At 54.0% G+C, this 13,366-nt stretch overlaps 1 protein-coding gene across 8 annotated transcripts in view; it reads right to left on the bottom strand.

Moving 5' to 3' along the window:
• Positions 1 to 13,366, bottom strand: part of NSUN6 (NOP2/Sun RNA methyltransferase 6) — a 38,306-nt gene that overhangs the window by 17,948 nt on the left and 6,992 nt on the right. For 7 of the 8 annotated variants that reach the window (XM_068146352.1, XM_068146354.1, XM_068146349.1 and 4 more), the window contains 5 exons: positions 9,100 to 9,179; positions 7,112 to 7,221; positions 5,725 to 5,878; positions 3,229 to 3,310; positions 2,576 to 2,695 (listed from right to left, as the gene is read on the bottom strand). In XM_068146352.1, the coding sequence (XP_068002453.1) occupies positions 2,576 to 2,695; positions 3,229 to 3,310; positions 5,725 to 5,878; positions 7,112 to 7,221; positions 9,100 to 9,179 (546 nt within the window). Of the gene's footprint in view, positions 1 to 2,575; positions 2,696 to 3,228; positions 3,311 to 5,724; positions 5,879 to 7,111; positions 7,222 to 9,011; positions 9,180 to 13,366 lie in introns of those variants that run through there. The other variant, XM_068146355.1, reaches the window with a different exon arrangement.

Genomic DNA, 13,366 nt, shown 5'->3' with positions numbered 1-13,366 from the left:
CTACCTGAGCCAACTCTGCCTTGGAGAATAGTGACTGAGGCTTAGTTTTAGCCACAGAATGTTGTTATTTAGTCCCCACTGCAGCAGTCCCTGTGCACTCATGTTTCCCACAATACCCATGCCAGGCTGAGAGCAGCTGTGTGCTTTCTGACTGGCACTCCCTGCTTGGCACAGTCATTCTCCACACCATCCTCCAATGTCTGGCTTCTGGCAAGTGGGTTTTATAGAATCCCAGCATCACTTTGGTTGGAAAAGACCTTTAAGCTCACCCAGTCCAACCATTCTCTACCTCCACCAAGGCTGGGGCTAAGCCATGGCCCTCAGCACCACAGCTCTGCCTCTCTGAAACACCTCCAGGGATGGGGAATCAGCCAGCTCCCTTGGCAGCCTGTTCCAGTAAAGCCAAGCTGTTGACTGATTGTCACATTAGGTGTAGCAGTGAGAAGTGAAAGAAAAAGGAACCTTTAGGTGCTGTGAGCCAAATGGCCACTTACAGAAGCACTCAACAACCTTGGCCCTCTCCATCCAACCAGGCACAGGAACATCTGACAGCGCTTGACACTTTGGTCTGTTGCTCAAACAGTGGCTTTGCTGCACACATGCTGTAGTGTGGACAGAGGTAAGTCCTTCTGAGAGGCTCTCAGAAGAGAGTACAAGCTCAAAGTGCTTCCTCATCTGGCCCATGCCAGCCACTGCTAGCACAAACCTCCTGAAAGACATCTGGAGGAAACAGGGAGACCCCACTCAGGGTACTGGGTCCATCTCTGGAGCCCATAACACAAGAAGGCCATGGAACTGTTGGAGAGGGTGCAGAGGAGGCCACAAATATGGCCAGGGGGCTGGAGCACCTCTGCTGTGAGCACAAGCTGAGAGCATTAGGGCTGTTCAGCCTGGAGAAGAGAAGGCTCCAAGAACACCTTATAGAGGCCTTCCAGTACCTGTAGGGGACACCCAGGAAAGCTGGAGAGGGACCTTTCACAAGGGCTTGTTGTGGCAGGAGAAGAGGGATTGGACTGAAACTGGAGGAGGGGAGATTTACATTGGGCATTAGTAAGAAGTTCTTTACTCTGAGTTGCTGAGACACTGGAACAGGTTGCCCAGGGAGGTTGTGGATGCCTGATCCCTGCTGCAGGATGTCCAGAGGAGGCCATGAGGATGATCAGAGGGCTGGAGAACCTCTGCTGTGGGAACAGGCTGAGACAGTTGGGGGCTCTTCAGCCTGGAGAAAAGAAGGCTCCAGGGAGATCTTACAGCAGCCTTCCTGTGAAGAGGGCTACAAGAAAGCTGGGAAGGGACTTCTAACAAGGGCTAGCAGTGACAGGCTGAGGGGCAGTGGCTTCTAGCTGGAAGAGGGGAGATTTAGACTGAAGATTAGGAGGAGATTCTTTATAGTGAGGACACTGGAACAGGTTGCACAGGGAGGCTGTGGATGATCCCTCCCTGGAGCTATTCAAGGCCAGGCTGGATGAGGCCTTGAGCAAGCTGAGCTGGTGGGAGCTGTCCCTGCCCATGGCAGAGGGTTGGACCTGGATGATCTTTAAGATCCCTTTCCACTCAACCCATTCTGTGACTCCAGCATATTCCTGTGTACCTTTGCCTTCCAGGCTAGGAATTCTTCCATTACAAATAAATCAATCAAGGAATATAAAAGCTCCAATCAGATCCACCTCAATGGTCAATACACAGCAGAGGAGGTTTCCCATGGGATGGTGACTATTTGCTAAGCAGCCTGTGCCTCTTTCAGTAACTCTGATGTGTAGCAAAGTATATGGGGCAGCAGAACATGCAAAGGTTGAGAGTTTGCTGCTGTGAATGATCTGTGTGTTCTGACAGCCAAACCAAGTGACCCAACAGTGGGCAGACTTTCTTCACCAAGACAGAGGATCATAGAATCATAGACTCAACCAGGTTGGAAAAGACCTCAGAGGTCATCAGGTCCAAGCTATTACCTACTACCTTAACACCTCCTGACAACTAAACCATGGCACCAGGTGCCACATCCAAGCCTTTGTTGAACACCTCCAGGGATGGTGACTCCACTACCTCCCTGGGCACCACATTCCAATGGCCAATCTCTCTTGCTGGGAAGAACTTCTTCCTCACCTCCAGCCTCAACCTCCCCTGGCACAGCTTGAGACTGTGTCCTCTTGTTCTGGTGCTGGGTGCCTGGGAGAAGAGACCAACCCCCACCTGGCTACAACCTCCCTTCAGGGAGTTGGAGAGAGCAAGAAGGTCTCCCCTGAGCCTCCTCTTCTGCAGGCTAAGCAACCCCAGCTCCCTCAGCCTCTCCTCACAGGGCTGTGCTCCAGACCCCTCCCCAGCTTTTTTGCCCTTCTCTGGACACCTTCCAGCAGCTCAACATCTTTCCTAAGCTGAGGAGCCCAGAACTGGACACAGGACTCAAGGTGTGGCCTAAGCAGTGCTGAGCACAGGGCACAATGACCTCCCTGCTCCTGCTGGCCACACTCTTCCTGATGCAGGCCAGGATGCCCTTGGCCTTCTTGGCCACCTGGGCACACTGCTGGCTCCTGTTCAGCTACTGTCAAGCAGTACAATGCTCAGTGGCTTCTCTTACCTGGTCATGCATTAATGCTGCAAGATGGGTTGTCTTCCCTCCAGGGGCAGCACACATATCCAGAATTCTCTCTCCTGGTTGAGGGTTCAAAACGTGGCTCACAACCACAGAAGGCAAGTTCTATCATGAAAAGAAATAGGGGAGAATTCAACCCTGATGGCCAGCAGGGCAAGAGAGGCAATTCTGCCCCTTTGCTCTTGTGAGGCCCCACCCTGAAACCTGCCTCCAGCTCTGGTGTCCCCAGCAGGAGAAGGACACAGAGCTGTTGGAGTGAGTGCAGAGGAGGCCACAAAGACGCCCTGAAGAAAAAGCCCTGGGGGTGTTGGGTGCTGAGCAGCTCCCCAGGAGCCAGCAGTGCCCTCATGCAGCCCAGCAGGCAGCTGTGTGCTGGGCTGCAGCCAGAGCAGTGTGGGCAGCAGGGCAGGAGAGGGGATTCTGCCCCTTGGCTCTGCTCTGCTCAGACCTCACCTTCAATCCTGCCTCCAGTTCTGGTGTCCCCAGCAGCAGAAGGACACAGAGCTGTGGAGTGAGTCCAGAGGAGGCCACAAAGATGCTCCAAGGGCTGGAGCAGCTCTGCTGTGAGCACAGGCTGAGGGAGCTGGGGGTGTGCAGCCTGCAAGTAGTGCAGAGTTTTACTTTTGTAACAAACCTACCTGCAGAAACAGAAGCCTTGGGAGCACACTGTCAAAGGAAGGACTGAGGTAGACTGGCTCTGTCATTCTTATGCCCAGCCCACTGAAAAACATGAAAATAAACCATTTCAACCATTCAGATGGGTAATTTTTAACAGTATCAAAGTCAGCAAGCCTCAAGGAAAGTGTGGCCAGCAGGGCTAGGGAGATTCTCTTCTCCCTCTGCTCTGCCCTGCTGAGACCACAGCTGCAATCCTGTGTCCAGTTCTGGGCTCCCCAGTTCCAGAGAGACAGAGACCTGCTGGAGAGAGTCCAACAGAGCCAGGAGGATGCATAGGGGACTTGAGCATCTCCCCTGTGAAGAGAGACTGAGAGCCCTGGGGCTGTTTAGTCTGGAGAGGAGAAGGCTGAGAGGGATCTGATCAATGTCTATCAATAGCTGATGGCTGGGGTTCAAGAGGAAGCTGCCAGGCTCTGTTTGGTGGTGCCCAGGGATAGGAACAATGGGTTTAAGCTAGAATCCAGGAGGTTTCACTTCAAGATGAGGAGAAACTTCTTTGGTGTAAGGGTGCTGGAGGCCTGGAGCAGGCTGCCCAGGGGGGTTGTGGAGTCTCCTGCTCTGGAGGCTTTCCAACCCCACCTGGCTGTGTTCCTGTGTGACCTGCCCTGGGTGCTCCTGCTCTGGCAGGGGGCTTGGATCTGCAGAAGTGCTTTCCAACCCCTAACACTCTGTGATTCTGTGAAACAGAAACTTGAAGCACTCTTACAGAAGTGAAAGGCCTTACAAATAATCAGTGAAAACTATTTGCAATGTTGCAATCAGAGACTCCTTTAGATCTCCTCCCTAAGCTGGGTAAATCAGAACCAAAAGCTACTACAGGAACTATCTGTTCAAACTGCACAAAGCAGGATGGTCTTTCTTGTACACAAGACAAACTGAGATCTAAACCAAGCTTGGAGAACATAAAGAAATGCATAACACTAGATTTAAGGATACTCATTTGAGTAAAACCAAAGAAACCCCAAACCCACCCTACAAATAGTGTTAGGAGAGAAGACTGCACCTCTGAGCGACCCAGACAGGAATGGGGGGCAGAACACTTTCCCCAAAGGCAGTTTTAGCACAGGGAGGATGGATGTTCCATCTTATTCAAGTCAAGAAGGCTCTCATTTCTTTCCTCCTGCCTCTCAAGCAGACTGGTATCACAGGCTCACAGGATGTCAGGGGTTGGAAGGGACCCAAAGAGATCATCCAGGCCAACCCCCTGCCAGAGCAGGAGCATACAATCCAGCACAGGTCACACAGGAACACATCCAGACAGGGCTGCAAAGGCTCCACAGAAGGAGACTCCACAACCTCTGGCAGCCTGCTCCAGGGCTCTGGGACCCTTACAGTAAAGAAGTTCCCCCTTGTATTGAGGTGGAATCTCCTGTGCTGCAGCTTGCATCTATTGCTTCTTGTCCTATCCCAGAGAGCAAGTGAGCAGAGGCTGTCCCTGTCCCTTCCTTCCTGACCCCCAGCCCTCAGCTATTGATAGACATTGATCAGCTTCCCCTCAGCCTTCTCCTCTCCAGACTGAACAGCCCCAGGGCTCTCAGCTTCTCCTCATCAGCAGTGCTCCATTCCCTTCAGCATCCTTGCAGCCCTCCCTTGGACTCTCTCCAGCAGATCCCTGTCCCTCATGAACTGGAGAGCCCAAGACTGGATGCAATATTCCAGGTGGGATCTCACCAGGGCAGAGTAGAGGGGCAGAAGAACCTCCCTGGCTCTGCTGGACACACTCCTCTCAATGCAGCCCAGGACCCCATTGGCCTTCTTGGCCCCCAGGGCACATTGCTGTCCCATGCAGAACTTGCTGCCCACCAGCACTCCCAGGTCCTTTTCCTGGGGCTGCTCTCCAGCAGATCACCTCCCAGCCTGTACTCTTAGTTCATCTCAGGAGCCACCAACTGATCTGGAACTGGAAGGCTTTGAGCTTGGGATGCTTTGCTGGCAATTTTGCAACCTGATTGTGGTGCCTGATTTGTTGCTTTTCTAATCTAAGTTCACAGCAATCAATGTCTTCTCCCCTCTTCAAAGAGCCCACTTGCTGTAGGGAGCTCACTCTGACCAGCTCAGACAGTCTGTGTCCTCAGGCAGGGCAAAATACTTCTGCCAGCACAATAGATAAGAAAGAAACAATAGATATGAAAGCAACACTCCAAGAAGGAAGGTTTTGGTAACCTGTACTGGTATCTGGGATAGCACTAAGAAACTAGTATTTGCTGTACTGCTTTAATGCCAATTGCTGTGATATAGCCACTGCCTGGGAAGTGACCAGGAGGCAGCAGGAGGCACAGCTCTATGCCAGCCCCAGCGCTTCCCCAAGTACAGCCAGCCCCAATGCTCAACACAGCTCTCTGTCAAAGCCATCTGGTGGTTTGACACAGGGTACAGAACACCTCAGAATGTCTCCCCATCTGCTTCCCCCCCCTTGCAGGGCTGTAGGGGTGGGTGGCAGCCAGACTGGACCTTACTTCACTGGGCCACTCGCACGGAAGATTTCACTGCGGCTGACTTCTGAGATCCCATTGCCAAGGAAGACTTTCACTCCTTCAAATTCTTTGGCTCCTCTTTTACATCTGCCTTCAATATCTGAATACACTGAGACCAGATCTCCAGCCTTCATAACTGCACAGAGAAGAGGGGAAATGTTGAGATTAATCAAATGCTTGAAATCCTACAATTACAGAAACACTCAGGTTGCAAAAGCCCTTTCAGCTCACCCAGTCCAACCACTCCCTGACTCTACCAAGGCTGGAGCTAAACCATGGCCCTCAGCACCACAGCTCTGCCTCTTTCAAACACCTCCAGGGATGGGCATTCAACCACCTCCATGGGCAGCCTCTGCTGGAGAACCCTTTCAGGGAAGAAGTTTCTTCTAAGCTCCAACCTAAACCTCCCCTGGGGCAGCTTGAGGCCATTTCCTCTCATCCTATCACTTGTTACAAGGGAGAAGAGACCAACTCCCAGCTCACTCCAACCTCCTTCCAGGGACTTGTAGAAAGCAATCATAGAATGAAAGAACATTAAAAGATTGGTGTGAACCTCCAGAGATCATCCAGTCCAAGCCCCCTGCCAGAGCAGGGTCACAGAAGGCTGGAAAGGCTCCAGAGCAGGAGACTCCACAACCTCTCTGGGCAGCCTGCTCCAGGCCCCTAGGACCCCTATGATAAAGTTCTTCCTCATGTTGAGGTGGAACCTCCTGTGATGGAATTTACACCCATTGTTCCTTGTCTTACTACTGGGCACCACCCCAAAGAGCTTTGCCTCTCTGAAACACCGCCAGGGATGGGGATTCAACCACTCATCCTGTCCCATTCTTTGAGAACCCTTTAGAGCAAGATTTTCTAAGATCAACCCTAAACCTCCCCTTGGACAGGTTAAGGCTGTTTCCTCTCCTCCTATCCCTTGTTACTTGGGAGAAGAGGACATCTCCCACCTCCCACCAACCTCCTTTCAGGAAGGCTGCAGAGACATCTAGCAGTGACCTTCCAGGACCTGAAAGGGGTCTGCAAGAAGGCTGCAGAGAGACTGTTGGCAAAGGCCTGCAGGGACAGGACCAGAGGCAATGGCTTCAAACTAGAGCAGAGCAGATTGAGATTGGATGTGAGGAACAAGTTCTGCACCAGGAGGGTGGTGGAACCCTGGCACAGGTTACCCAGGGAGGTGGTTGAGGCTCCATTTCTGGATGGGGTCAGATTCAACAAGGCTCTGAGCAACCTGATCTAGTGGGGGATGTCCCTGCTAACAGCAAGGGGGTTGGACTGGATGACCTTTGGAGGCCTCTTCCACCCCAAATCATTCTATGACTTTTTTCCAGCCCTTGAAAAGCTGAACTGAGAGTATTTCAAGAACCCTTACATCTGGAGGTGGATACTATTCCAGGGACATAAACATGTGCTCCTCGGAGTACTGCATACCCACAGTGGGCTCCAACGATCACTTCAGAGGGGTGTCTTGGTAAATCACTCCTGAAAACACCAAACAGAGTTCAAGGTTTCAAAACAAGGAAAGCACACAGAGAAAAACAAACACACATGAAGCACAGAGAACAAAATACATGGAAGGAACTGGCTGGAGGCTGAGCCCAGAGAGTGGTGGTGAATGGTGCCACAGCCAGCTGGCAGCCAGGCACCAGTGGTGTGCCCCAGGGATCAGTGCTGGGCCCCAGCCTGTTCAATATCTTTATTGATAATCTGGAGAAGGGCATTGAGTCCATCATCAGTAAGTTTGCAGATGACACCAAGCTGGGGGCAGGAGTTGATCTGTTAGAAGGTTGGAGAGCTCTGCAGAGGGACCTTGCCAGGCTGGACAGATGGGCAGAGTCCAAGGGCAGGAGATTGAACACATCCAAGTGCCAGGTTCTGCACATTGGCCACAACAACCCCAGGCAGTGCTACAGGCTGGGGTCAGAGTGGCTGAGAGCAGCCAGGCAGAGAGGCACCTGGTGCCCAGGTGGACAAGAAGGCCAAGGGCATCCTGGCCTGCATCAGGAAAGTGTGGCCAGCAGGAGCAGGGAAGTCATTGTGCCCTGTGCTCAGCACTGATTAGGCCATACCTTGAGTCCTATGTCCAGTTCTGGGCTCCTCAGTTTAAGAAGGACATTGAGAGACTTGAAGGTGTCCAGAGAAGGGCAAGAAAGCTGGGGAGGGGTCTGGAGCACAGCCCTGTGAGGAGAGGCTGAGGGAGCTGGGGTTGCTTAGCCTGGAGAAGAGGAGGCTCAGGGGAGACCTCATTGCTCTCTCCAACTCCCTGAAGGGAGGCTGTAGCCAGGTGGGGGTTGGTCTCTTCTCCCAGGCAGCCAGCACCAGAACAAGAGGCCACAGTCTCAAGCTGTGCCAGGGGAGGTTCAGGCTGGATGTTAGGAAGAAATTCTTCCCAGCAAGAGAGATTGGCCATTGGAATGTGCTGCCCAGGGAGGTGGTGGAGTCCCCATCCCTGGAGGTGTTGAGGCGGAGCCTGGATGAGGCCCTTGGTGGACTCCATGATCTCTGAGGTCTTTTCCAACCTGGTTAATTATGTATTCTGTATTCATTAAGAACAACTCCAAGAGAGTTTAAACCTAAGCCTTCTTTTATCCCTGTTGTGTTTTACATGACTGTTGTATCAATCAAACCTTCCACAGTACACAGTGGGAAGCTACTTAAAGATCCCTAAATGAAGCTCAATTAAAGATGAAAGGAGATTAAAACAGCCTCAGAGATCCTTCTTATTTCTATCCTCAGCAGTTAAAATTGTCTGCAGTGAAAAAGAGATTTACTGACAGCATGATGGAATCACAGAGGGGCTCTGGATGGAAGAGACCTTCCCAGAATCACAGAACTGGCAGGGTTGGAAGGGACCTCAAGGATCAGCCAGTGCCAACCCCCTGCCATGGCCAGGGACACCTCACACTACAGCAGGTTGCTCACAGCCACCTCCAGCCTGGCTGCAAACACCTCCAGGCAGGAGGCTTCCACCACCTCCCTGGGCAACCTGTGCCAGGCTCTCACCACCCTCATGGGCAACAACTTCTTCCTCACATCCAATCTCCATCTCCCCACTTCTACTTTTGCTCCATCCCCCCCAGTCCTATCACTCCCTGACACCCTCACAAGTTCCTCCCCAGCTTTCTTGGAGCCCCCTGCAGATACTGGAAGGCCACAAGAAGGTCTCCTGGGACACCCCACCCTAGATCAGGCTGCTCACAGCCACATCCAGCCTGGCCTTAATAACTTCCAGGCAGGAGGCTTAATAAGACATGAACCTGTGCTTCACTTACACACATTCATTAGCATCACTCTAACAAGAAATCCACCAGCAGAACATGTGCTAGGACATTTTAAAGCTGAAGACTGAAACCTCCAAACCTGGGTCCAATGACAGGAATCAGGAGGATGTCCTGGAGTCTGGGGTGCTCGAGAACAGGAACACACAGTCCTTTAAATTGCTGTTTCATTAAGGAAAAACAAAGCACAATCATTATGCAGCAGGAAAAAAAACCTCCTCCTCTTTAAGTACTTAGACTGGAAACCATTTTTCTGTTCATAATTTCCAGCTGTCAGAGAGCAGAAGACAGATGTAGTGAAAAGAGTTACAAGAAGGTAAGGCCACACTTGGTGTGGAAAACTCTGGTGTAAAAGACTGACTATTGAATAAATAACAAGGGTCACAACAGGATTTAAAGTGGCTCAGATGACCTCCAAGGCCCCTTCCAACCTCAGCCATGATTCAGTGTTCTGACACCCATAGCCCTACCACTGGTTCTTGATTTCTCCTGGAAGAAGGTTGTCTCCAGCTGCCATCAGGTCACAACAGCAGTGAATTTTGGGTATCATCTGTGTTACCTTTTTGATGTCATTAATTACAGCCCCACTGTTTAACACTGCTCTTCTACTGCCTGTCTCACTTCAAATTTCTCTTTGCAGCTTCCATTTAACTAATTTAACTGCAGCTGGGTGGAGGCAATCCCAGGCACAACTCCAGGCTGGGCAGGGACTGGCTGGAAAGCAGCCCTGAGGAGAGAGACTTGGGGGTGCTGGGGGAGGAGAAGCTCAACAGGAGCTCTCAGTGTGCACTTGCAGCCCGCAAAGCCAATCAGATCCTGGGCTGCATCAGGAGAAGTGTGGCCAGCAGGGCAAGGGAGGTGATTCTCCCCCTCTACTCAGCTCTGGGGAGACCCCACCTGGAGTACTGCCTCCAGTTCTGGAGCCCCTGTTACAAGAGGGATCTGGAGGTGCTGGAAGGTGTCCAGAGCAGGGCCAGGAGGATGAGCAGAGGGCTGGAGCTGCTCTGCTGTGAGGACAGACTGAAGGAGCTGGGGCTGTTCAGTCTGCAGAAGAGAAGGCTCCCAGGTGACCTCATTGTGGCCTTCCAGTATCTGAAGGGGGCTCCAAGAAGGCTGGGGAGGGACTGCTCAGGATCTCAGGTAGTGATAGGACTAGGGAGAATGGAATGAAGCTGGAGGTGGGGAGATTCAGGCTGAAGGGGAGGAGGAAGTTCTTCCCCATGAGAGTGGTGAAGCCCTGGAATGGGTTGTGCAGGGAGGTGGTTGGGGCCCTGCCCCTGGAGGTGTTTAAGCCCAGGCTGGCTGAGGCTGTGGCCAGGCTGATCTAGTGTGGGGTGTCCCTGCCCATGGCAGGGGGGGTTGGAACTAGATGATCCTTGTGGTCCCTTCCAACCCTGACTGACACTATGATACTAACTGAAGAGAGCTGAGAAGCTGAGTTCTCTACCGTCCTGCTGAGAGCTGAGTTCACAGAACCACAGAATTACTGGGGATAGAACAGACCTCTTGTGGTGAAGGCACCATATGCCCAGAATTATGCCCCAGGTACTGAAACCTGCCCCAGCATGTGTGGACACATGCCCCTCCTTTCCTGAGGGGAACAAAGGCCAAGGTGCCAGCCAGGTGGCACAAACAACTGCATGCACCCATGGCATGGGATGCTCGTGCTACTGCCAAGTCTGGGCATGATTCTAGCTTCATGCTTTCTATAGGCTGAAGCCAGTTGTTTATGAGAGTGCCCACTGGCCAGACCCAGCCTCGAGAAACCTGCAAGTATTACCCCAACTTGTGAACAAGCTGCCCTCTTTCTCTTTGCCCTCTTTCTGTTTGCTCGAGCTACCAAGCTCTCTGCCTACGTGCCACAGCCTTTGCTATTGAGCCATTGCTCATACATCTTCACTCTCCCACATGCAAGCAATCTAGCAGCCTCTGCCAGACGAGAAGCCAGCAGCTGGGCAGGTCCATCGAGCCGCAGCCCTGAGAGGATCTCACAGTATCACAGTATAACTTAGGTTGGAAAGGACCTCGAGGATCATCAAGTCCAACCTATCAACACAGACCCCATGACTAGACCATGGCACCAAGTGCCACATCCAATCTCCCCTTGAACGCCTCCAGGGTCGATGACTCAACCACCTCCCTGGGCAACCCATTCCAATGACGAATGACTCGCTCGGTGAAGAACTTCCTCCTCACCTCGAGTCTAAACCATCAGTGAAGATGTTAAAGAGCACAGGGCCCAGCACTGATCCCTGGGGCACACCACTGGTGCCTGGCTGCCAGCTGGCTGTGGCACCATTCACCACCACTCTCTGGGCTCAGCCTCCAGCCAGTTCCTAACCCAGCTCAGAGTGTAGTGGTCTCCAGAGGAGGGACCTTCGCTGAGCCTGAGAAGCTAGAGCGTTGTATTGCCAGCCTCTTTCGCTGAGCCTGAGAAGCCAGAGCGTTGTATTGCCAGCCTCTTTCGCTGAGCCTGAGAAGCCAGAGCGTTGTATTGCCAGCCTCTTTCGCTGAGCCTGAGAAGCTGCAGCGCTGTATTGCCAGCCTCGCCGGTCGGAAGAGCCCGCCCTGCCTTCAAGAGGCCTGGACCCCCGAGGGCAAGATGTGCCCAGCAGCCGGGGCAGTGACTAAGCCGAGTGCGGCAGTGCACACGCCTGCCTCCGCCCCGAGCGGCAGAGCGCCGAGCCCCAGCCGTGCGTACCGGCTCCTGTGAAGCAGGAGCAGCGCCCAGGAGCAGCGCCCAGGAGCAGCGCCCAGGAGCAGCGCCCAGGAGCAGCGCCCAGGAGCAGCGCCCAGGAGCAGCGCCCAGGAGCAGCGCCCAGGAGCAGCGCCCAGGAGCAGCGCCCAGGAGCAGCGCCCAGGAGCAGCGCCCAGCCGCACGCCTGCCGGGCCCCGCCGCTGCGGGAGAGAAGAGGAGCCGCCGTGCCGCCGCCCCGTGCCCTGTGCACCCCAGGCAAAGCCAGAGCACCGTCCGTGCCTGTGCTCCACAGCCGGGACCGCTCCGAGGCGCCTTCGAGCCAAGCGAAGGGGAAGCCGCCGCTCTGCACAGCCGCGCCTCTTCCCCGGGGCCGTCCTCACCGGCCCTGAAGGTCATTGCCACGAGGGCCAACCCCATCCAGGGACCAGCACTAACGACCCGGCCGGGCTGACCCCGCACGACTGCTCCCTGCTGTCCGAAGGGAGCCGCCCGAGTCCTGCGAAGGGGGCCGCCCGAGTCCTGCGAAGGGGGCCGCCCGAGTCCTGCGAAGGGGGCCGCCCGAGTCCTGCGAAGGGGGCCGCCCGAGTCCTGCGAAGGGAGCCGCCCGAGTCCTGCGAAGGGAGCCGCCCGAGTCCTGCGAAGGGAGCCTGCGACCGGCTAGCCTATGTTCTGCCCCCTCGCCGCTGCCGTGGGAGGGAGAAGGTTGCCCCCACCGTCGCCGTCCGGACCAGCCCAGGAGCCAGCCGGCGACAGCAGCCTGCCACAACCTAACCTTGCTACAAAGGACACAGTGTACCTCCCGCCTGCTTTCCACTCACTGACACTCGGCTCAAGGCACCCGCGCCTGGCAGCACAGCATTGCCAGTTCAGGCTGTGGCAGCTCAGGCTGGGAGCCTCCTGCTGCTGCCACCCAAGATACACCTCTGGTGCCCCAGTGGGTGCACCCAGGGAATAGCCTATTCCACACCCAGCATGTCCTGCTCCCTATAAATCCATCTGCAAGGTCTCACACTTCCTCTTTCTTCCCTCACTGCTCCCCTGGGAGATGCTCCCTATCTGGTAATGGAAGGGAAGTTATCTCAAGGCCTCTTGGGCCTGGCTAGGCCTAATGCCAGGAGGAGAAGGGGGAAGGGCAAGCTCAGATCTGGCCAGCTGACATTAGCCTAACAGTGGAGGGGGGGAAGAAAGAGCCCTGGGGGTTTTGGGTGTACCCTCAGGTAGGGAGAAGGGAAATGCTGGGATGCTGCTGGGTGTGCTGGGAGGGACTCTGTGCTTTGGGACCTTTTAGTCACTGTGCTTGTAGCTTCTGGAAAACACTTTACTGCTTTGCCATTTAAACTTTCCATCACTTCTGCAATCCCTTTGTCTGAGTCTCATTCTCCTGCCCTGGTGGGAGGCAAGAGAGGATCTGCCTGGCCTCACACTGGGACGAAGCCTCTGACACAGTGTAATACTCTCTGTATAGAGTGAGGGAGCCGCCAGCGTCCTGTCGCGTCGCCGCCTGCTGGACAAGCAGCGGAACTGCACCCTTCGCTATATTAATAGAAATGCATTCTGTAAATCACAGAATCACCAAGGTTGGAAGAGACCTCAAAGATCATCGAGTCCAACCTGTCACCACAGACCTCATGACTAGACCATGGCACCAAAT

This window comes from Melanerpes formicivorus, unplaced genomic scaffold (assembly GCF_026170545.1).
Source record: "Melanerpes formicivorus ecotype bairdi unplaced genomic scaffold, bMelFor1.0.p_v2 SCAF_13, whole genome shotgun sequence".
Classification (NCBI taxonomy): domain Eukaryota; kingdom Metazoa; phylum Chordata; class Aves; order Piciformes; family Picidae; genus Melanerpes; species Melanerpes formicivorus.
Note: the sequence above shows the minus strand (reverse complement) of the source record. Positions and strands in the feature narration are given on the sequence as shown.